Source organism: Drosophila tropicalis, unplaced genomic scaffold (assembly GCF_018151085.1).
Source record: "Drosophila tropicalis isolate 14030-0801.00 unplaced genomic scaffold, ASM1815108v1 contig_845, whole genome shotgun sequence".
Classification (NCBI taxonomy): domain Eukaryota; kingdom Metazoa; phylum Arthropoda; class Insecta; order Diptera; family Drosophilidae; genus Drosophila; species Drosophila tropicalis.
The window spans coordinates 1530022-1554236 of record NW_027173338.1 but is presented as its reverse complement, the minus strand read 5'-3'; the positions used below and the strand labels follow the sequence as shown (position 1 = coordinate 1554236).

Sequence of the window (24215 nt, the reverse complement as noted above, 5' to 3'; positions counted from 1 at the left end):
GGCCACAGTCATGTTTAGCAGTTTAGAGACCATTTGAGAAAGCTTGTAGAACATTTCTCGGAATATAAATTGACAATTTCAAATTAATGGTAATCCGAAATATTTTTAGTACATTTTTAAAAAAAGAAAACATAATCCGTTACATTAAAAACTGTTTAGATTATTCCTAAAAAATTGAAAAATTTTTCATTCGTCTTTCTGATACGTAACTAACTTTAAGTACAACTCATTTTAACAAAAGTTTTTCACTATTCTTAAAAAATACCGACGATATACATTCGAAATCTCATTTGAAAAATCTTTTGTTAGGCTAACCACTGACTTATTTAATAGAAAAACTAAAGTGAACTAAACTAACTATAACATTGTTGAAAGAAGTGCCCAAAGAAACTTTAATAGACATTGATGGACTTTATCATAGTAGAACTTTTCACATGCAGGCAGACATAAAGTTTAATCAACCTATTTGTGTGGACCCCATTGTTGGCTTTCCTGCAACTGTTTCTGCCCATCATTTCCAGCAGCATATAGCACATATGTATCGAGTTCTGGCCATGTGCAACTTTTTTTTTTGTTGCTGTCGTTTTCCGTTTCCCCTTTTCGGGGGGTTTTTTTGTCCTGTGCTTTTTGGTTTTTTTGCTTTGCTTTCCTGTTTCCTTCTCTGCATACATTTTCACAACAAATCATAAAAAGTGGCAATGATGGCAACGGGGGACAGGAGGGCAGGCAGGCAGTCAGACAAAACCACCCAACTACCCACCCACCCACTGTGGCAAAGGACGCGCCGTGTTGCCAGGATATATTCTCGCTGTCGCCAGTTGTTTGTCGACTGGCTTGCCGTGCGGGCGGTTTTTTGTGTGTGGCTCCCAGAACTGTCTCTCATAGCTCGGAGTTTATAGTTCGTTTCGAGTTATATAAATAATTCATTCGGATTCCATTGGACAGGTAGAGCTAAACGGATAAACGAAAAACAATCAAATAAATAAATAATTAATTGATGAGGTCGAATCGATGTTATCAATAGAAAAGGTGGGAGAGGGAGAGTAGAAGGCAACTTTAACTACCTTTCAATTCTGCGCAGAAGTTCATTATCCTTTGGAGTTTATGTCTGTGTCTGTATGTATGTGTGTGTGTGTTGGTTTTTGTTTTTGTGTGTTGAAGAAGAGAATCATTAAAAAATGTTGTTTAACTCACGGCGGACTCTCTTCTTACTGCTAGAGAGTCAGAACTGAAGTGCTTCATTAGCGACTTTCTCAAGTATGTGTGTGCCGCTGCCAAGTTATATGTCCTGCTTCCCATGTCCTGGGCCCAGCCTCCAAAAGCTGACTTACTTTGTCCTGTATGCATATATGTGTGTGTGTGTTTGTTGTGTCCATTGTTTTGCACGCTTCCGCCAGACGCTGCAGTTTTGTTATTGAATCTCCTGCCAAAGGGTTTGGGTTTTTTTTTCCCTTTCTCTTGTTGCTGTGGCTGATGCTGATGATGAGGGGCTTACAAAGTCAAGGACTCGGCGTTTGTTTTTAGCTTGCTTTTGTTTTCAGTCAGTCTTTCGAGTTCCTTTGCCTTTTCACTCATTTTGTTTTTCTCTCTTCATCTTTACAGTTTGCTGGCTGGGTGGATGCGGTAATCTTTGTATTTAGTCTGGAAAACGAGGGCAGTTTCAATACCGTTTATAATTATTATACGAAAATGGCGCATTTTCGTAATGGACAGGATATACCAATGATATTGGTAGGCACGCAAGGTAAGCAATTGATTTTTCATTAACTAAATGAAACTATTTTGAAATAAGTTTCTCTATATAAAGTAACTATCTAGTAAAGACTTCTTTTATGTTGTAGCCGATATACCCCTTAAAGTATGCAAATAGGCTCGTATGCGTTGTAATTTAACAACTGTTTGCTTCAAGTATTACTTTTTATGAGCAGAAATGTGTAAATTTCATTTAAGAAGTGAATTCTTGCATACTTAAGGGGGCAAAATTTCCCCCATTTCACATTTCTAGATACGCCACTGATAATGTGGGCAACTATTTAGCTTAAACGACTTTCTTTTATGTTGGCAAACGGTTATTCTGTAAATTAAAACCCATTTGTTTATTCTAATTCTCTTTCCGCAGATGCCATTAGTGAACGTAATCCACGCGTTATTGATGACACACGAGCCCGTAAGCTGGCTAGTGACTTGAAGCGTTGCTCCTACTACGAGACCTGCGCTACTTATGGCCTGAATGTGGAACGGGTATTCCAAGATGGTAAGCAGCAAAAGCAGCAGATAGCATATTCAAAAAATTAACATTTTGTATCATTATCCCTTGCAGCCTGTCAGAAGGTCCTCTCTCAGCGTCTGCCTCTACCCGCCTCAGTGCAACCGCCACGTCCCACAACACCCCAAGGCACACGATTGGGCTTGGCTCCCTATCAGCCACCCAATCTGAATGGACAGCAGCGTGGACAGCAACAGCAGTTGCCATTGCGAATGAGTGCGGATTTTGCCCAGGCTGAGCAGAAATTGTGGTCGCTGCAGGCGACAGGAGCATCGGCGGCAGGATCTACGGTGGAGAATAATAACATTACCAAATACAATCCAGGAGCAATTACCGTCAATACGAATTCATCATCATCGAATTTAATGGGCGATTGTTCTCAGGTGCAGCTAAGAGATCCACGCGATTTAGCTCCACCACCCGGCAAGGAATTGCCCACACCGACTTCGACACCAACCACAAGTCGCAAGAGTCGTCGACGTTCGAATCTCTTTATACCCTCGTCATCGAAGAAGGCTGACAAAGATAAAGACTCCAAGAGCAGTGAACTGGGCAGTGGCCGATCCATTCCAATTAAACAGGGATATCTCTATAAACGTTCAAGCAAATCCCTGAACAAGGAGTGGAAAAAGAAATATGTGACACTCTGTGATGACGGCAGACTGACTTATCATCCATCGTTGCATGATTATATGGACGATGTCCATGGCAAGGAGATACCCTTGCAATATGTTACTGTCAAGGTGCCAGGTCAGAAGCCAAGGGGCTCGAAATCCATTATAACCAACAGTGCCCTGACTAGCTCCCTCCTGGCCAATGGTCAGCGGGCACAAAGTGCACTTAGCGATGGCATTGGTTGCCTAACCTTGGCCAAGGATAATCAACGTAAGCTAAGCGAGAAGCTCGCCTTGCTGGGTGCCGGAGCTAGTAGCGGCTCAGTGGCGGGAGGTAATGCAGGTGCGGCTTCCGGCATAAGTGGTGTGGAGCCCCTCAAATCGAATAGTTCGCAACAGACAAGCGGAGACGAGGGCATTGCCATGTCCAATTCAAATTCACAGACTTTCATTGCTGCAGGCAATGAAATGCTTCAGGCTAGCAAATTGGAGGCCCAAACGCCAAATGTCAAGAAGCGACATCGTCGCATGAAGAGCAGCAGTGTCAAGGCCAATGAGGCAGATGATAATGATGGCTATGAATTCTATATTGTCTCCCTGGACTCAAAGCAATGGCATTTCGAGGCCGCCAACTCGGAGGAGCGTGATGAATGGGTGGCCGCCGTCGAACAGGAAATCTTCAAGAGCTTACAGACCATAGAGAGTGGCAAGACTAAGCAGGCGTCAAGCACTGAGCTGGCTGCCATGTTGGCCATACGTCAACGTGTGCCAGGCAATGGGCATTGCGTAGACTGTGGAGCAGCAAGTAAGTTACTATACGAACTACCTTATCGTTAAGACTTTTACTTATAATATATTCTGCTATTTCTTATAGATCCGGAATGGGCTAGCTTGAATCTGGGTGTACTCATGTGCATAGAATGCTCTGGCATTCATCGTAATCTCGGTTCACATATTTCCAAAGTGCGTTCCCTTGGACTAGATGACTGGCCGTAAGTAATCAAAGAAAACAACACTCAAACTATGGCTATTTTTTTCTAAAATTAATTTTTTTTTAATCCTTACAGAGCTGCCCATCTTAGTGTGATGCTAGCTATAGGCAACAGTTTGGCCAATTCGGTTTGGGAAGCAAATGTACGGCAAAGAGTTAAGCCCACTGCTCAGGCCAGTCGGGAGGAGAAAGAACGTTGGATACGCACCAAATACGAGGCCAAGGAATTTCTTTCCCCCTAAATACCGGTCATGCCACTCCCACTCCGGGCCAACAATTAATTGAGGCTGTTATACGTGCGGATATCAAGTCAATTGTTGCCATTCTGGCCAATTGTCCATCCGAGGTGGCTAATGCCAATGTCAGTGCTCGGGATGTGCGCACTCCTTTGCTGTTAGCTTGTGCCATAGGCAATTTGGCCATAGCCCAACTGTTGATATGGGTAAGTTTCAAATCTCAGGAAAATCTTTAAAGTTGACACTAATTTTTTGTCTTCTCTCTTTCTCTTTTAGAATGGAGCCAACATTAAGCATACGGATCATGAGGGACGTACTTGTCTGGCCTATGCCAGAGCAGCTCAATCTTTGGCCACGGCCAAATCGATGAAGGCGGCTGCAGCAGCAGCTGCTGGCAATGTGCAGCCAGCTGCCCCACCGGCAGCAGCTCCTTCTGCTCCAGCGACGCTAAATGGTGGCATTCCAGCTCCCCTCTACAATGTAGAGGATACAACGGCTCTGGTTGAACTTCTGGTCGGTCTTGGCTGTCCCGAATCGGCGCCAATGACGGCAAGTGGCACCTTGCCAAGACGGCGGGACACATTGGGTACCCCCTATGAGAAATCTGTTTCTGGAGTGATCTAATAAACACATAAGAATTAAACCAATATTAATTATAATTTTAATTAGTTAAATTTCCCTCCCCACCCCTCCCCCTCCCACGATAAGCAACACATAAAAAATTTCATTAAGATTTGATCGCTGTGTGAAAATGTGTGTAAATTTTTCGGAAATTAGTTAAAAATTGAAACAAAACAAAAAGTAATGCGTGTGGCTAAAGTTAATTATTATTATTATTATTATTATTATTATCATTATTATTATAATTAGTAATAATATTATCTTTATATTAATTAAGAATGTTGTGCAACTTTCACAAGTTTTCTTTTAGTTTGTTGGTTTAAATATTTTTTTTCGTCTTTAGTTTTTATTTTAGTTCCTGTACAGAATCTTGTTGTAATCTCAAGTTTATAATTTATTTGTTTTTATTGTGTGCAGGTTTATTATTATTATTAATATTATTATTTTTTAATTGTCTGTTTGCAAAACAACTAATTAATTAATTAATTAATAAGCTGAGGCAAAAACAAAAAAAAAAAGGGAAATTATACGTACATATACACTACACATATATATACATATATATAAAGCAAAGTGAATCTAAGATTAAAGCCAAAAAACAAAAACAAAACAACAATTTATACTATATACAATATATGTATATATATATAAACAGTAACCAATATACAATAACAACAAAAACAAAAAGAATTAGTTGAAATTGCTTCGATAATCGATTAGAAAAAACACAAAAAACAAAAACAGACAAAAAAAAAAAAACAATTCACACGCCTCAAAATGCAAAATTTACCACAAATATTGACAGCACGTTAAAACAATATATCAGACAGCTAAATCTATTTGTAAAATTAGACAAACAACAAAAATCAATCTATATACAATATATATATATACCTATATATAAACCAAAATATTCTATGTATACACCAACCCCGAAAAATTCTATATTGTGTACGCTATTTGTGCGCTTTCAAACAAAAAAAAAAAAACAGAAAACTCAATTTAATTGGATAAAAACCACAAACAAAAACAAAGCAAAAAAAAAAAAAAAACAAAAACTCTTTAAATAAAAAATATACTAACATTTTAAAACATTGTTTTTATTTTTTTCCCCTAAAGGTTTAAATTTTGGAGTCCAGATTAATATTTTGTTGGAATATCCATATATTTTTCTTAAAGCTCTTAGTTTAAAATTTTTAGTCCAACTAAATATTAAAGAATTTATTCGAATTTATATTACGATTTATCTTTGGCTTTTTAAATGCAAATAATTAACTAATCGGATCTTAATAGTACTTGTATTTGTTAGTATTCTGTATTAAAGCTTTTCATTTTATATTCTATTCTACTTCTCTTGATGCTAAATGGCCCAGTCATTAAGGCAACTGAACTTTTAGGACCGGGGCTCGAATCCCAGGCTAGTGTATGGATGTAGCGGAATTCTTACAATAGGTCCTTACGTTAAAAAATACTATGACTAGTTTTTGATCTAGATGGTAACGAAAAATATATCATTTTTTCCAAGCCTTTATTGCTTTATGTTATTTAAGAAGAATATTATAAATCCAATTGATTTAAACAATAATTTGAATAATTTACCATTATTTTTTAATATTAGAGAGTTTATTTTGCCTATTAACGATATTGCCCAATTTGATCAAGAGCTCCCATAGGACCGATAGGTCGAAAACAGTGACTTTGATCAATATATTCGTTATTTCTTATGATTGTAGGCCATTCTTTCGCAAACATAAGCCTTTTTTAGATAAAACGTTGTTCCACATTGATTGACTAATGGGTAAGGAAAGAGCTACCAAAAGAATTGCAAAATTAAATGTCCTTGGAAAAGCTGCACGTTTTGAACTATGAATTCTGATGTTGGAGTTAGTATAAGACAGGATGCGTGTAAATACAAAGCTAACCCATATACTTACATAGACTAAACTATTTCTTTTTACAAGTTGATCTAAAATTTGTCACATAAATTTAAAAATATTTCCAAGTAATTATGGCTAGTTAAAGAATTTTGGTCTAGTCGAGCTTCAGTAAAACTGAAAAAAGAAATGTTCAATACCAAAAATCGTTTCGGAGCTATTCGTCTTGGCTTGGTTTTCTATTAAACCATCAAACTAATACGCCATTAATATCAAATAAGTAGAATTCTTTACGTCACAAATTCATAATTTATTTAAGTTCTTCAAATTCCGCAGGAATGTTTTCTTTTCTTTTTTTTACCGCTTAAGAAATATCCTGCTTTTAATCATGGTGTATAAGAGTGAAGGACATGCCAAGAGCATTGAAAAGTGACTGTAAAAGAAAGCTTCGCACGCAGCTCTATAGAGATATACCAAAAAGTATAAACAATTAAGCAAATGACTTAATGCCAAATGAATGTCATTTGCTGTATTCCGCGAACTGAAGCGTTGTAAGTTTTCTGATTTTAGTATTCACCACATCCTCTGTTCTGCGATTTCAGACTTCTTAGACAGAGTTTCAGACTTGCAATGGAATCAATTAATTTATCAGTGTCACAATTCGGAAGAGCTCCCAAAACAGGCACCAGAATCGTAATGAAATCCACGAATAACTCTATTCTTTCCGGTTGGTTGACCAAGCTATAAGCATATTCGTTCATCATTAGCAAAACATTTCTGAGCTGAAGAATCGGTAAGTATTTGTCCCTTGGTGGAGTCCTTTCAGCAGCATTCACTGTTTTCAAAATCTGGAACATTTTGGCGTTTTCTTCAAGCATTGAGCAAACAATATTTTGTATTGTCTTAGGTATTTTGTCAGAAGCCATGATTAAATTTTGAAAAAAAAAAAAAATTAATTTTTTGATTTTCTTTGTTCTGTCTTCTAACGGATTTCGAAAAAAAGTGAATAGAATTCTATTGCTTCTTTAACGAATACTTTGATATGCCTACTAGGTGAAAATAAAGACTAATAAACTATACTACTTGCCATTGTGTATAGATTTATCCTTTTGTATACATATAAGCTTATAAAGAAATATAACAACAAAATAATCAATACACGATCAGAAGTTCTTAAGTGTCGGATGTAAACACCTTTCTTTCAAGAAGCTCTCAGCGTTATACAGTAGTGACCACCAATTTATGACGATTAGAATGCTCAATAAGCCTTTGTTTTGTTGTTTAAATGCAACTTTAGAAAAAACTGGCGAAGATAAGATAATCACACTTACGGTTAATAATCTAAATTACTAAAAATATTTCTTCATTGAGCCAATCCGAGACAAAGAGAACTTAACTCTAAAAATCTCAATTTCTGGCCCTTACTGTAGCTTAATATTCAGGCATTAAAGAATTCTCTATTGGTTGGAAAACAAAAAACAATACATTTTGTATTAATTTATATTCTGAACCAAAATTTGTAAAAACAATTTTAACTAAAAAAGAATTATTTCAATATAATATTCAAAGGCATTTCTATAGGTATTATTTAAAAGATATTTGCAAATTTTTTATGACGTCAGTAAATTTTTGAGTTATCATGTCTAACGATTTGAAAAATGAAATTTTTAGAAACAAACGTACGACAGGATGACGAGGATTCTGAAAATCTGTGTTATCTGACTTGCTTATACCTAAAGAACCTAGACTTGCAATACCTAATGAATTGTTTAAAGCAATTCTGTTGCTTGTACAATGACTGTAAATATCTTCAAAAGGGTTCCTTTGGCAATTCATTTAGTAGATTATTCGTTGCGAAACGGAAACCTAATCTTAAATACTGTTGGTTATGGGTCTTACACTGGCTCTTGAGTCGACAATTCACATCGATCCGACTTACTAGTAGGTACAGCCCCCCTTAAGTTTCTTAGCTACTATTTTCATAAACAATAATCAACTTTATTGCTAGCATATCACGAACGTGACCCCAGAAAGCTGCACCATTCAAGAACTTAGTGATAAACAGCTGCCCCTCATGTAGATTATTTAGTCACAGCAACATTGTGATTCGCTTTTTTTTTAAATAAAAAATAAAGTTCATTGAACTTGTAGTAATATTGTTTTTTGCTGGTAAAATTTGTTGTCGGCCACTTTATTGAATGAAAATATAAGTGAAACAATTGCAATTGATAAAAGCACATTTAAAAATCATGTAGACATCGGGTTTACATAGTTATTATGTAAAGGGTACAAGTTGGGTTTACTTTTTTGTTAGATTTATATGCGATACATATGCGCTTGTCCGACACGTTGGTTTTGTTTTTTAAGCATAATTGTTTATGTAAGTTATACAGAGTAAATAAATTTTTTAAGAGCCGACAACATGAACTGAAAAATTAAGAGAAAGAGGGTGCAAAGAGAGGGTAAAAGAGGCGAGAGAATTGCAAAAATTTGCTCCTCCGTAAACATTGAGGCCAGACAAATGATCAGAGAATGGATCGACAATCCATAACCTTCTGCTTTTACTCCTTTGCGAGTAGCCTGCCTTTTTAGGGGAGATTTAGGGGCTTGTAAATGTTTTTTATTGGGGTTCCCTTTAATATGTATATAATCATTTTTTTATGTAGATTTTTGCATTTTTTGTTTTGTTTATCCGTTTGTTGTGATTTGGCCATTTGTCCATTGATACGTTAGCTGTGTGGTCGTTTCAGGGGTAATTCATGGGGTTGTCATCGTTGCCATTGAGTTTGAAAGTAAACGAATTCTTTTTGTTTCTTGGTTTTTGTTTTTGTTTTCTTTTCTTGTTGTTGTCCGATAAATGTTTTTATCTAAGAAAAACATAACAAGCAAATTCCAAGCATTGCTGCCGCTTTGCCAGAACGTGGTCATGTTGGTGGGGTGATTAAACATGCGATCGGAGCTTGTTTGAGTACTCTGGACGCTCGTTCATAAAACTGAAATTTTTGTTGAATTGTTTTGGTTTTGGACCCACACCACTCACACACACACACACATATACACGGAGGAACCGTGAGAGTACTACGTGACTGTAGTAGCATCAATTTGCTGGTTGTTTGTTGTTGTTATTCTTCTCCTTGTTTTGCCTTTTCTGTTTGAATTTAGTTCTAACCACCGCCGCCTGAGTGAGAAACATTCGTTAACTTGGTGTTGTTGTTTTCGTTTTTGATGTTGTTGTTGTTTTTTCGGTAACTGCATGTCGCGTTGGTTGGTTTTTGTTATTGCTTGCATCCCATATTCCGCTACTTGCTTGCAATTTAGCAACATTTTCGGTTTCTGCTGCAGTTGCCGTTTATGTAGAAACATGTTTGTGGTAGTATCGCCGCTGTCGCCGTTCCATGGAATCATTCATTTTTTATTTGCCTTAAATTTGGCATAGAAACTTTGAATTTGGGCATAGCGTACGGGTATTGAATCCAATATGCCTGTATAACTGAAATTCTGCTGTTGACGATTCTTCTCATGCAGATTGTCACCGGATAGATACGTGACCACATTCTTTTGCAGCTCACTGACATGTGGATCGGCATGATTGGCCACCAAATGATTACAGAATTGAGCTATCTGCAAAAAGACTGAAGCATCGCGATCTAGAAAGAAATTAGAATATGATTAATATTCATTTATCAAACATTCTCTTGAATAGTCTTACCCATTTTACGTGAAATCTTCAATAGAGTCAACGGCTGACTCTCATTTTCACGTTGGGCTCTCAAATGACGATTGCCATGCTTGAACTCCTGTTCCAACCAACGTATAACATGACGCACATTTTCGCTGCGCTTCTTCAACTCATCCAACTCATTGAGAACTATTTATAGACAAAGATTGATATAGATTAGTACAGTTCAATATTACTTATAGTTGTAAAAGTCATAACAAGAAATTAAAAATTTAAAAATATGGTACAAAATGGCTGATTTTTAACCCTTGAACTAGTTCTAGGTCTTCTAAGATTAGAAAAGAAGAATGGAATTAAAATAACAAAATATTTTGTTTGAGCCAAATGATTCTTGTGATTGTTAGTGATAACTTAGACATCTTTATGCATAATAACTTTTCTGCAGTCTTCGGTAAATGTAGCAACTGAACACCGTGCATCCGGGTTCGAATCCCAGGCTAGTGTATGGATATTGTTTTGTCCAAGATAGTTTACAACTAAAATCTACATCGAAATGAAATCGATCTGCTATAGTTTCCAATTGTTCATGCTCGGAAGCAATTTAAAATGTGCGCAATCGAAATATTTCATAGTTTCTATTAAGCGTCAAATAAAATCTATACATAATTCTTTTTTAATTAATTAACAAAATGGTTCCTTAGGACTAGATTCAAAAAACCCTTTTAATTGTCAGGATTTGCACACAAAATAGAAACTTGTACGTAAGTTCGACAACTCTGTAATCTGACACAGTAGTATTTCGAAAAGCAAAAAAAAAAAGATTGACATTTCATTGAATACGCAACACATCGAAAACGATAGAAAATAGCTGTCAATTTACCTTTGAAAGATAATCGAATTAAGAACAATCCTGTGTACTAGGCAAAGTCCATTTCTAATATAAAATAGTGCTGAGAAACTCGGTCAAAGTTGTTTTAAAAAACCAAAGTGCTTGTTTTTGTACATGTTCGTTCTTTTGTCAGCATATTCAATTAAAATGTCCCGTGATGACTATTTAAACAAGTTTGTGAAATTTTTATGGTGGTAATCGGATCACTTATCAATAAAAAATGAAAGAAAAAAAAAAAACAGGCAAATGCTTATCGCTTGTTCTTAAAATATGCAATGACAGACAAATTTTTTGTAAATAGATAAACTCACCTGCATTGGGTATCAAGACAATGCATTTCTTGGTTCTAACCAAAGACTTGACGATTCCATTGTATTCCGTCAATGCCTTGGAATCGACAACAACAAATGGTGACATGACCACATGAGCTGGACTATCGCGAAGTTTCTCCTCGAGTGTTTCTACTTCATTTTGCAGCCAAAGTTTGCCCATTAGTTCGCATTTCTTGGACATGGCCTCGGAACGTTCTTCATCGGCGCCCGAGCTGGAGGCAACATTGTTTAGCTTCTCAATCACACTATTTGTGGTGGTCGAGGCGGATGTGCCACCAGCTACTGAAGTGCCCGTGGCACTAGCGATGACAGCTGCGGCCTTTTCAGCATTACGATTACGTAGATAGCCCTTGCGGGGTAATTTGCGACATTCCTCGACCGTATCCTTTTCCTCATTACTAGTATAACTCTTGCGTACAATGCCGTTCTTACGATCCGAATAGCGTCGGGTGCGTCCCTCGTTTCGTTTGCGTGTAGTCTTAGGAGCCGTGCGTCTCTCACGTCGCCTGGAACCGCCGCCCTTCTTCTCCTCGCGTTGTTTCTTCTTTTGATTCTCGGTGAAACGTCGCGTCTTCACACAGAAGCGATAGTTAAATTTCTTCTGCTTGCATATAAAGAAACCAAAGTCGACCATTTTAAAGATGCGCAAAATGGATTCCTCCTGTGGAGTAACACGTTCCCTTATGATGGTCTCCCAATCCAGAGTGATTTGAGTGCTTTGGAATATGTCGAAATTCTTGAAAGCGAAATCCTCGCTCAATGGAACATTGGCACGCACATCAAAGAGCTCGACAAGAGCCTCACGCACATTGCTAGTGGTCAGAAGCTCACGCTCAAAGTAAACTTTACGGGTGAAGACATCAATGTTGCAATAGTTTAATAACTTCATAATCTTGTGCACAAATTCCGGATTGGAGTGATAGCAACCGATCAATATTTCCGGATTAATGCGCAACCAATCGAAAAGCATTTTCAAAGCACGTATAGTCGGCTCATTGTGTAGGCAATCGATTATAATATTTGGATTGATTTTTGTATACTTGTTGCGATAGATGAGCTTCTTGGGTGGCTCTGTAATGGTGAAAGGTGCCAATGTTGGTGGAAGATTAACATCAGCAGGAACTTGATCCCCCTCTCCAGCGCTCTTAGCTTCAGTTTGTTGTTGCTCTTCGGTACTCTTGAAATTAAGCTGAAGGACTTCAAAACTGCGTAGAAGCTCTTCCGAATCAATCTCTTGGGAATTAGGTCTACGTTCCATCAACTCATCGGGATAGACAATTTTCTCCTCTTCAATGACCACATCCTCGCTGTCCGAATAGACCTTGGCACCACCGCCGCCACTTTTGCGCTCCTTTTTTAAATAGGCAGCTGAGAAAAAGAACAAAAACTATTAAAAAGGAGATCAAGGGAAGGTGGGATTGACGCTTTACCAGATTCATAGGGCTCCTCGCCACCTTGTTCGCCTGGACCGGCATCAATGTCACTGAAATCCGTATCGAAATTGGAACTCAAATCGGTATAGTCCTCTTCATCGCTATAGAAATCAGTATCCATGTCACTTTCACTGTCATAGCATGAACTATCATCCGACTGGGCAATCTTACGACGACGTCGTCGTAAACGCATGCCACGCCTCTTGCTCTTACATGAGAGCGGTGTCTTTAGATCACTCTCCTTAGCTTCGTCGCTCGAGCGGGTGGAGATGGGTTCACCGCATTTATCGGTATCCTGAGCCTCCTGGGTCTTGACCACATCATCCACCGAGTGTTGACTGTCACGCGAATCGGAACTACAGTCCTTGAGCGAATGTGGACGTGTCATCAGCTTTTTATCCTTTCGCTCACATTCACCGACAGCGGCTAACCAGTTTTTATATTCATTGCGTGACTTACGCACCACTGTATCAAATTCCTGGAAACGTTGTTCATACTCTGCCTGGAATTTTTCGTTGTCGGCGGCACGAGCTAAAATTGTTTGCTCAATGCTCACAATGCAAGAGTCCATTAAATCAGAACAGGCAGCCACGAGGAAGGCATGCAATGAATACACTTTCGGTGAGTTAATCATTTTCAACTTTGATAAGCAGAAAAAGAGTATCGAAATGATCTTGAATATACTCGATTCGGGCAAACGAAATTGCTGAGAGCACAAGATTTTACGCCAATCGATGAGAACGCAATGACACAGCGAATTAAAATCGGGTACCTCTTTGTCAAAAAAGAAGATATCAACGATTAGATAAAAGCGTGCAAAAAAATCCTCAATATTAAATTCCAATTTAGCTGGATCAAGTTTTTCCAAATATTCGGTGTGCTTGGCAAATAATTTGTTTAAATTATTCTCACTCAACTCGAATGGTATGATGCACACCAACGAATATAAATAGTGATAGGTTGAATCCAAATCATAGTTTTGTCCATAGAAGAGTGTACCCAATTGATTTTGGGCCATGCCAATGGCTGGATTCAGTTTGAATGCCTCTAAATAATATTTGGCCACTTGTTCCTTGCTAATGCTCAATTTGCTATCAATGCGAAAATCCAAGAAATAGCGATGCAAATCACCCAGACTCAAGAGCGATGAGTGTATGGTGTCCAGGGCGAAGGAAACGGCTTCCAAACTTTTATCCACTGCTTGGGTATTGACATCAGAGCCCTCTGACATTAGATCGGATATATACCCTTCGCTGATAATCGAGAAATCAATAAGATACTTGAGATCCAAATCGTAAATCTCTTCCATTCTCGATGATAGACGTTTATAATTGAAGATGCCAGCGCATAGGAATTTCTCCAATTTTAAGATATTCTCCTGGGACGTAAGGCCACCATCTTGTTGTCCTTGTTTATGCCAATTTTTCTTGACATAGGCTATAAACTCATAATAGCCACGACGCCACATTACCTCACGAACCTTCTTGCCCACCGATTGATAGTCTTTGAATATGATTTGTTTGCAGAGCTGAACAAGTGTTGAGCGCTTCTCTTCGATGTCATGCTGAAAGAGTTGCTGTATCGTTTGCACATTTCTTTTGGCATCATCCAATTGCTTAGAGGCAGTGTATAATGTTCTGAAGAATTACGATGTGGAGGGGGAAAACCATTTCTATTAGTCACGATCAAGTCAATAATTTCATCATAGAGACAACTTTTACCTATATAAATCTTTGACCTCCTGAGTTAGTAGGGAACCCTCGTTCCCATTGCTTGTCCCTCCGCCTCCGCATTGTCCGTTATTTATTAGATTCATCTCCAGGCAGCGTGTACGAGGATTACATCCACCATTGCTGCCCCCGTCCATGGCATACTCGCTGGAGGCATTCGAGCCTTCCGAGCTGAGAGTCGCTTCCATTATGCACAATTTTTTCCAATCTACAAGAAAGCAACAAAAGATTATTATTAAAATTAACTATCTTTTTCGTTGCTATTCTCACTACTTTCTCACACTTATCTTCCAGCTGTTTCTGGAATGTCTCTGTATATATGTATGGGTATTTTTTATTTTTATTTTTTGCTGACGAATTGTTGTTTAAACATGAAATTTGCAGCTTGCTTGTTATTTTTATAACTTTGTTTTTTGTTTGTGTGTTGTTGTTATTCGATGACGCACACTTATACACAAACAAAATAACATGTGTGTTGTTAATGTTGTATATATGGCGCAGTTTATTGAATAATCAATTAAACTCTGTTGCTTTAGCCTGGCCCAGTATCTACTTTCCACCTCTCTCTCTCGCCAAATAAAATTCGGGTTTATCCCCCACTTCAATGCAATTCACAAGTGACTGGCAATTTCTCTTCACTTTTATTTGTTCTACCTTTTATCAGTTTTTATTATTGCTTTCTGCGTTTTTTATAATTTTTTACTTGAGCAATTTCACGTTTTTGCAATTCTTCTTTGTTGTGTTATGTTGACTAATAGAGATGGGAGTTTGGTCGATATCATTTTATCGCTTTTATCGAGTAGAGCCACCATCGATGGAATGCTCGGTGGCGCCAATCTTAAAATGCAATATGCTTAGCATACTTTTGGGCAGGTGGAAAAATATAATTTGAATATTTATTTTTCAGTTTCATCCTTTGTAGGCGATGGAATTGGTAAAAAAGAATAAACTATAAATTCACATGTCTCCCATTGAAATTTTTTTTTAATACATTTCTCTAACATTACTTGTTCAAGGTCAAAGCAACACCGAATAGCTAAAGGATCAAATAATCACCATTACTTTACTTTATTACATATTATTGAATTTTATTAATAGTATATTAATCAAGCAATGGTAACATATTCCTTAATGAGTTATTTTTTTTATTAGCATTTGTTAGTTTTCTCAGAAAGTGCACTTTTATCAGTCACTTTAATTTGCAGAATTGTGTAAATACAATTCTAATCACAAAAATTGCAGCAAGAAAACACAGCGACTAATGAAAAGATAAAAACTTTCCATCGAGCTGGGCATTCGTACTCTTCTCCACTTCAAAAGAACTGGTCAGTAAGATATCGTGGCCTTTTTGTGATCAAAAGGTCTTTCAGATGTTTCACCTTTTTGTCATATCTCAATGTGAAAAAGATAATTACTAATGATCGAAATTTACATAGTCATAAAATACTTTATGCAGGACATCACCAACCGATAACTATATCTTGCATTATTTATTTTATGCCATAAACAGGATATTCAACTTTCAGGACATTTCATTAAGCAAATATCGCACTAAAAATACATTTTGCCGCACCTAAGTAAATTATGACCTATCACTATCATTTTTGTTTAATTTTCACGTTTGCAATACCCTGTAATTGTTTTTAATAAAGGGTATATTCAGATTGACTTTGATAGACATTTCAAAACGATTAGAAAACTAAAGTGAAATTTAATTTTCTTTCATGTATTACTTAAGTTCTTCTTAGTTTTATTTCCATAAATTGATTGAAATTATATATTTGTCTGATTCAGGGTTTAAGCTTTGTATCGTCTTTCGTATTTTTGTTACTATAAGCAGTAGATTTGTCAAAATCAGTAGAACGCATAGAGAACGGTCGAAATAGTTATATAACACAAAGAGCTGTTATAGAATTAAAATGTAGCAGTACTAGGTGATTTCCTGAAAGGAGTATTAACCAAAGTTTGATTTAAAAATGACTAAAGAGTATGACTTTATCTACTTGGGATAGTTTAGTTAAAATTAAATATATGATATACTCTGTATACAACGGAACATGGATTATCATATATGTACTCATTTGAATGATATCGTCATTAACTTCTAAAAAATTAATCTCTAGTCAAAATAATATACTTAGTTGCGTCATTAATTTTTATAGGGTATCTCAAAAGGCACTCCCTCGGACCGAATGCATCAAATTTCGAATGTAGCATCTTACCTTCCTTTTGGAGCCTTCATCGAAGAAATGCGTCAGGCATATTTAATGAGTTTGTCGAGTCTCTTCTAAGTCTCTCTCTATCTCTCTTTGCCATCAGTTTACCTGAAATAAATGTCTGTATATATCTGACAATTCTCTCTCTCTCTCTGGACAACTTCGAGTTCGTCTATCAGTATAGATTGTTATTGTTATGGTCACGTCGCGATCGCTCGATTGCCGATTAATATTTGTCGTCTCGGGGTTCTTGGCTATAAAACTCACGCAATGCCATTCAAACGTTTTCAGTCTCAATTTGCTGGCGAGGCGGCCGGTCAAGTTCGTTCGTTTTTCTTTAAAAAAAAACCTACATATACAGTATATATAAAAAAACAAACTGTAAGTTTCTCTTGATTAAAAATTCGCAAAAACAAAATTGAATTCATAATTAACAAATAAAATTGTGTTCGGTTTCACTTATTGCTTTAACTAATTACAAGGGCAATTTATTGTACGAGACGAAAGCGAGAGAGATAAAGTAGACGTAAATTGTAGTTAAACTGTTTGTTTAACAATCTTATCTATGGGTAAACTTACAACCAATGGATGGATTAGCTATAGTCATCGTCATTAGTATGAGTGGACAATGCTATAAATTTGTGAACAAGTTATCTCACACACTTTAACGGTAGTTCGAGTTTATTTCAGTGCTTATCGTTGAGATTATTTATGATCTTTATCGATATAGTTGAGGTGATATTAAACCATAGAATTTACCCAGCGAATGAAAGTTTTAACACAATTTACCACTCTAATATGGTCCCTTGGCACTTTGAACTACTTTTGGAGATAGAAATTAGCAGGGCCATGTGAATTTTTAAACATCTAAAACAAATTAAAATGGTTCTAAGACAACTTTTAGCAATATATACGAAGAAAACTTAAATTCCACTAAATCTTAGTCATTTGCAAACATAAACTCAAAGGTTTTCAAACATTAAAATGTTATTTGCCTGAGTAATTTTAAATTAAGGGGTAATAAAATGGCCAACAACTTTGTTTAAACTTTTTAAAGATGGCAGATATAATTCTCTTGACTTTTAACTCTCTCACTAAGTTAACTCTTTTCGCATTCTTTAATATATGAATAACTAATTATGCTATTAGTTTCCTAATGATCTTAAAACGTTTTATTAACAACTTCTTTATTTAAATAAAGTATTTAAATTAAGTTTGGCAAAATATCTTATGAATATATAATGTAGGATTTTTTATCAGATCAAACAATAATTTTTACATGGCTTTCTTTAAAATCGAAAGAAATTATACAAAAAAAGAAGAAAAAAATAATACATTTAGAACTTTTGACATCTGACACTTTGTCACATAAATTTTAAAACTAGTTTCATGTATTAGTTAAATCATTAAAAGGTATTCGTAATATTTATTAACAAAATTTAACTAAATTAACTAAATTTAAACTCTTGTAAATTTAACGACTAAATGTGAAAAGGAAACAAAGCAATCCTTAGTATTAAGTTAAGTGCAAAATTTGAAGTTTTTTGAATAGAGAATAGCCAAAATTATAAGATAATTCTGAAAATTTATATTGAAACACTTTTTCTCTTTAATCTTTAAATGAAACAAATCGATAGTTTTTAAGTAATTTTTAAAAAGTTAAACAATTCCATTTTTTTAGTTTTAAAATGATACTAATTGTAAGATTTAAGAGTTCTTACTTAACAAAAAAGGTTATTTATATAAGTAGATTTATTGATCGTGAAAATTACAACCTATAATTAACACGTATTAAAACGACGATATTAGCAATTAAAAACGCACAAGTCGATAAGTTTTGTTTGGTAATTTCTAAAATTACTTATAAATATGAAAAAAATATTGAAAATATTTGAAATGTCATCAAAATGACTCGTTACTTGAATTGTAAATCATTTCTGTCTGAACTTGACTTGCGATAATTTGAACGGCCCATTTGCAACAGTTTGAAATGAGTTGTGCAATTAAGTTATCAATCGAAGCGATCTTATCGGACGCAATGATAATATGAATTAGTTCGAAATAAACTATTCGATGTCGAGAGGGAAATAGCATGTGCGAGCCAAATTCAATATCATTTATAGTGTACTTTTTTTTCTTTTCTTTTTTGTTTGCCATGCTGACCCCGGGATCAGGCAAAATGTATAACATTTAAATTAATTACGGAGACTTTTCGACGTCATCTTTCAGATTCTAATCTTAAATTCAAAATTTCAAACAAAAATAAATAACAAAATGTTTTCACATTTCAGTTGACTGTGAGCTTTAGCTGAAAATGAAGCTGTTTCTGTTGCTGGTACTAGCGACTGTCCTGGCGGTAAGTAGTTTAAATAAGATCTTTCCTTTAGATGGATCTCATATGTATATATAAATTGTTTGTTTTTTTAGCTAAGTCAAGCCTTGGTGAAAGAGGAAATCCAGGCCAAAGAGTATTTGGAGAATCTGAATAAAGAGCTGGCCAAACGCACAAATGTGGAAACTGAAGCCGCTTGGGATTATGCCTCAAACATAACCGATGAGAATGAGAAGAAGAAGAATGAAATATCCGCCGAATTGGCCAAATTCCTAAAAGAGGTCTCAGCCGATATACAGAAATTCCAATGGCGTAGCTATCAATCCGAAGAATTGAAGCGTCAATTCAAATCTTTAGCCAAATTGGGCTATGCCGCTTTATCAGAGGCTGATTATGCTGAATTTTTGGAGACTGTCTCGGCCATGGAATCGAATTTTGCAAAGGTCAAGGTCTGCGACTATAAGGATGATAAGAAATGTGATTTGGCCCTAGAACCCGAAATTGAGGAGGTGATCACCAAGAGTCGCGACCCAGAGGAATTAAAGTATTATTGGCGTGAATTCTACGACAAAGCTGGAACACCAGTGCGTTCTGAGTTTGAGAAATATGTCGAACTTAATACCAAGGCTGCCAAATTGAATAGTAAGTTTGGGCAAATCTTTGTTTGAAAAGAACATTCTTTGAATTTGCCTTCTTTGATTTGTAGACTTTACATCGGGTGCTGAATTGTGGTTGGATGAATATGAGGATGCAACATTTGAGCAGCAACTTGAGGATATATTCGCTGAGATACGCCCACTCTATGAGCAAGTTCATGGCTATGTGCGTTATCGTTTGAGAAAGTATTATGGCGATGAAGTGGTATCCGAAAAGGGTCCCATACCCATGCATCTTCTGGGCAATATGTGGGCCCAACAATGGTCTGACATTGCGGAGATTGTCTCGCCTTTTCCCGAGAAGCCATTGGTCGATGTAAGCGATGAGATGGTCAAACAGGGTTATACAGCTCTAAAGATGTTCCAAATGGGCGATGATTTCTTTACCTCCATGAATCTAACTAAATTGCCACAGTAAGTTAGATTTAACTAAAGTTGATTACCTTAAATAATAATATTAATTTTTTCAGAGACTTTTGGGATAAATCGATTATTGAGAAACCAACCGATGGTCGTGATTTAATTTGCCATGCCAGTGCCTGGGACTTTTATCTCAAGGACGACGTGAGGATCAAACAATGCACCACTCTCACTCAGAGTCAATTGTTCACAGTGCATCATGAGCTAGGCCATATACAGTATTTCCTACAGTATCAACATTTACCATTCGTTTTTCGCACTGGTGCCAATCCTGGCTTCCATGAGGCTGTCGGCGATGTCCTTTCGCTTTCAGTGTCCACGGTCAAGCATTTGGAAAAAATTGGTCTACTAACCAATTATGTACGCGATGAAGAGGCTCGCATTAATCAGCTCTTCTTGATGGCCTTGGATAAGATAGTCTTCCTGCCATTTGCCTTTACTCTGGACAAGTGGCGTTGGGCTCTATTCCGTGGTCAGGTGGAGAAGGAGAATTGGAATTGTGCCTTCTGGAAGCTAAGAGATGAATACTCGGGCATCGAACCACCAGTTGTGCGTAGTGAGAAAGATTTTGATGCCCCAGCTAAATATCATATATCCGCAGATGTCGAGTATTTGAGGTAAGCGATGGAGGATATACTCGATAAGATGGTTTGTTAATTGATTTCTGTTTGCAGATATTTGGTATCCTTTATCATACAGTTCCAGTTCTACAAGTCTGCCTGCATTAAGGCTGGACAATACGATGCTTCAAATGTTGATTTGCCCTTGGATAATTGTGATATTTATGGCAGTGCAGCTGCAGGAGAAGCCTTCAAGTGAGTCCTTATCAGAAAGAGCCAAAAATATGTAATTTCTAAATTTTTGTTTTTCTTCAATAGAAACATGCTTTCTTTGGGTGCCTCGAAACCCTGGCCAGATGCATTAGAGGCCTTCAATGGCGAACGTACCATGACTGGCAAGGCTATTGCTGAATATTTTGAACCCCTGCGCGTTTGGCTAGAAGCTGAAAATATCAAAAATAATGTCCATATAGGCTGGACTACATCTGATAGTAAGTCCCCAAGCAGAATCTCTTTAAAGAGAGTTTATGTAAATCAAATTCTCTTTTATTTGCAGAATGTGTGGCCTCTTAAATGTGGAAAATTTAAAATATTTTTGTATCATTCTTTTTGAACTTCTTTTTTGCTCAATAAAGTTGTCAAGAATCTTGTATTTTGTTTCAACACAGAGAAAGAGAGAGAGAAAAAAACTAGACCACATTATAATTACAAATTCTGAATACTGGGCGCCACTTTTGGTCAGTTGTTAAAGTTAAGTGAACAAGCTCAGAACGTTTTGTGAACAGAATGTTTAATTTTTGTCTGCTTATTTCAGTGAGTTTTATGGAAACTTTTGTTTACCAAATTAAAAGCAACTTGATTATATTTCTTCTTAGCTTTGTTGGGGCTCAGTTTTAGGACAATCCTTGACTGAATTTCTCAATGAAGCTAATCATAACTTAGCTTTAGCCTACGATCAAGAGGTTCTAGCTCAATTACAACATGAAATCCAAGGACCCAATGATCTGGTTGCCCTTTTACAAATTAAAATTGCCAATGAACGATTAATGAAATACATTAACTACTTAAACAATGAAAGAAAAAAGTTTAAAAAAAACCCAAGTGGAAAACTTACAGCAACGTCGACTACTCTCAATGTTGCCCCAGTTGGGCTATGAGGCACTGACGGGTATGGAATTAAGACGTATCTACTCTGTATCCGCCAATATGAGTGAGAGTTATAAGAATGTCAAGCTTTGTGCATATGAAAATCGAGAAAACTGCACTTTGAGCCTAATACCAGATGTCCAATCAATAGTACAAGAGAGTAAAAATATCGACGAGATCGAGTATTATTGGTATGAATGGCGACGTTCAACTGGTTTGAGTACACGTTCACAATTTGTCGAGTTCATGGAGCTCTACAAAAAGACAGCGCGTCTTAATGGCTATCTGCAGGCAGAGGATTATTGGTTTCGTGGCCTGGAATTGAATGGCGTGGAGACTTTAAGGATTCTGGATGGTTTTATGGCTGCATTGAGACCTTTATTTCTGCAATTTCATGCTCATGTTCGAGGCTCTTTGAGGAAAATGTATGGGGAACGTTTGATACCCAAAGGCCGACCGTATCCTCAACATTTATCAGAGATTTTCATAGGCAATGCCTTTCGTCGAGTTCACGCAGAATGGTTTGTAGACTTACCAGCACCAAATGTGGGTTTGTTCAATATAACAGAGGCCTTACAAAGACGTGGTTGGACCACCACCCAGAGAGTCTTTTGGAATGTGGCTGAATATTTTAGAGGCATTGGTTTGCCACAATTGGAGAGGTAAGTTTGATTAAGATAAATTTGGTGTCTCTAATTTGAGTCTTTTTGACAAGTTCCCTGTGGAGTTTTGCTCAACCAATGGCTTATCAGGAGGAGGATCATTGTTTTCACAAGGCTTGGCATTTCTATGCTCTACGACAGATCAATTTCACCTATTGTCCTCTCAATGATGAGGAACGTTTCTTCAATATGTTTGAGGCACAATGTGATGTACATTTCTTTAGGGCAACCGCTGATCAACCGACACTCTTGCAGGAAGAACCTTTTCTACATTTTAGCGATGCAATTGGCAAATGTTTCTCTTTGGCAGCCACTTCGCCGCGCTATCTACACAAAATAGGCCTGATAAAGGAATCGAAATGGTTTCAATTGCCAGCTCGTCTGAATCGTTTATATATTCAAGGTTTGAGAGTGATATTCCTATTGCCAGTTTTCTATGTACTCGATCGATATAGAGTGGAGGCTCTGAGTGGTCACATAAAAGCAGATGACAATGAGGCCTATTGGCGTCTAACGGAGTTCTATACCGGAGCAGCGGCACCAAAGAGAAGAACTAATGCTGAATTTGATGTGCCAGCTAAACTCTTAATGGAGGTAGATGATCAATATGCCAGGTGCGTTTCACTCCCATGCTCATTGGGTTTCGTCTTTGATTTACTTACTTTCTTTTTAGCCAAATATTCAGCACAGTTTTGCAGTTTCAATTGCTAAAACACTATTGCTCCAGAACTGGTCAGGAGAGGCCCTTGGATCTATGTGATCTTTCGGATCAGAGTCGACTTGGTCCTAGTTTACAACATGCCATGTCCTTGGGCTCCTCGCAACATTATAGACATGTCTTGCAAGACCTACTTGGCGAAACGGAGCTAAATATCGATGGGCTTCTGAGCTACTTTCAGCCATTACACAATTGGCTTGTGCAACAAAATCGCTTAAACAATTTGGATGTGGGTTGGACATAAAGCGTTAACATATATAATACTTATCAGCCTAAAAGTCCACTTGATTTTTCTATTGTAAGCGGTTTGCGAGTACTAAAAGTATGCAAAAACTGAAATATTATTTAAGGTCGAGAATTAGTAGACAAAAGTCGTACAAAAAACTCAGCAAGATGTATTAACTAAGAAAAGTATTTATGTATATTTTAAAAATGGGAAATAATTTCAAATATTTTCGTAATTTTATTCAACTTTTCAAATCTTAACAGTTTACTTTAGAAATAATAGAATTATTGTTGTAATTTTTTGGCTTATCATTTGATCGATCTTGGATAGAGATGATATTATTAGAAACATTATGTCTTCACCTAACCCAGGATATTAATCTTAATAAGCTAGCCTGAAAGAATTAATCCTCAACGGTGGCTGGGAATCAACTAGTCACACATTTTGGCAAATAAGCAGGGTAAAGGCATTGCGGAAATTTTCTTCTGATATGATGCGAGACTTCACTGGCATAATGTATTGGAAAATGTATTACACAGCTTTACCGACAATGTCGGAGGCAAAATTAAAAAGACCAAATAGAGAACGAGGTATGTTGGCCATCCATCTTCATC

General features: G+C 36.7%; 4 protein-coding genes across 7 annotated transcripts in view; 3 read left to right on the top strand and 1 right to left on the bottom strand.

Moving 5' to 3' along the window:
- The window catches only part of CenG1A (Centaurin-gamma-1A), a 67338-nt gene extending 61744 nt beyond the window's left edge, over positions 1–5594 (top strand). The window contains 7 exon segments of the mRNA XM_068294735.1: positions 1603–1744; positions 2120–2254; positions 2321–3685; positions 3755–3872; positions 3948–4108; positions 4111–4313; positions 4384–5594. Coding sequence (XP_068150836.1) covers positions 1603–1744; positions 2120–2254; positions 2321–3685; positions 3755–3872; positions 3948–4108; positions 4111–4313; positions 4384–4731 — 2472 coding nt within the window. The 3' untranslated portion in view covers positions 4732–5594.
- Positions 5595–8758: 3164 nt separating this feature from the next.
- Smg5 (Smg5 nonsense mediated mRNA decay factor) lies at positions 8759–15423 on the bottom strand. Of its 4 annotated transcripts, none has more exons than XM_068294731.1 (6): positions 15320–15423; positions 14657–14873; positions 12933–14572; positions 11482–12870; positions 10312–10470; positions 8759–10249 (listed from the first exon to the last, which is right to left on the bottom strand). In XM_068294731.1, exons 2-6 carry the CDS (start codon positions 14851–14853, stop codon positions 10008–10010), a joined length of 3627 nt encoding a protein of 1208 aa, XP_068150832.1. In that variant the 5' UTR covers positions 14854–14873; positions 15320–15423; the 3' UTR covers positions 8759–10007. The 4 variants fall into 4 exon arrangements, with proteins under 4 accessions (XP_068150832.1, XP_068150835.1, XP_068150834.1 ...); XM_068294734.1 differs by lacking the exon at positions 15320–15423 and adding an exon at positions 14936–15190; XM_068294733.1 differs by lacking the exon at positions 15320–15423 and adding an exon at positions 14939–15190.
- A 1751-nt stretch (positions 15424–17174) lies between these two features.
- Positions 17175–21495, top strand: Ance (Angiotensin converting enzyme). The gene is made up of 8 exons (XM_068294738.1): positions 17175–17262; positions 19173–19237; positions 19309–19855; positions 19920–20283; positions 20340–20906; positions 20964–21104; positions 21168–21340; positions 21406–21495. The coding sequence occupies exons 2-8, from the start codon at positions 19196–19198 to the stop codon at positions 21420–21422; spliced, it is 1851 nt and encodes a 616-aa protein (XP_068150839.1). The 5' UTR covers positions 17175–17262; positions 19173–19195; the 3' UTR covers positions 21423–21495.
- Positions 21496–21635: 140 nt separating this feature from the next.
- On the top strand, positions 21636–23619 carry Ance-2. Its single transcript, XM_068294787.1, is given in 5 exon segments — positions 21636–21662; positions 21725–21955; positions 21957–22657; positions 22711–23271; positions 23331–23619. Coding segments are annotated over 5 exon segments (1809 nt in total).
- Positions 23620–24215: the final 596 nt, after the last annotated feature.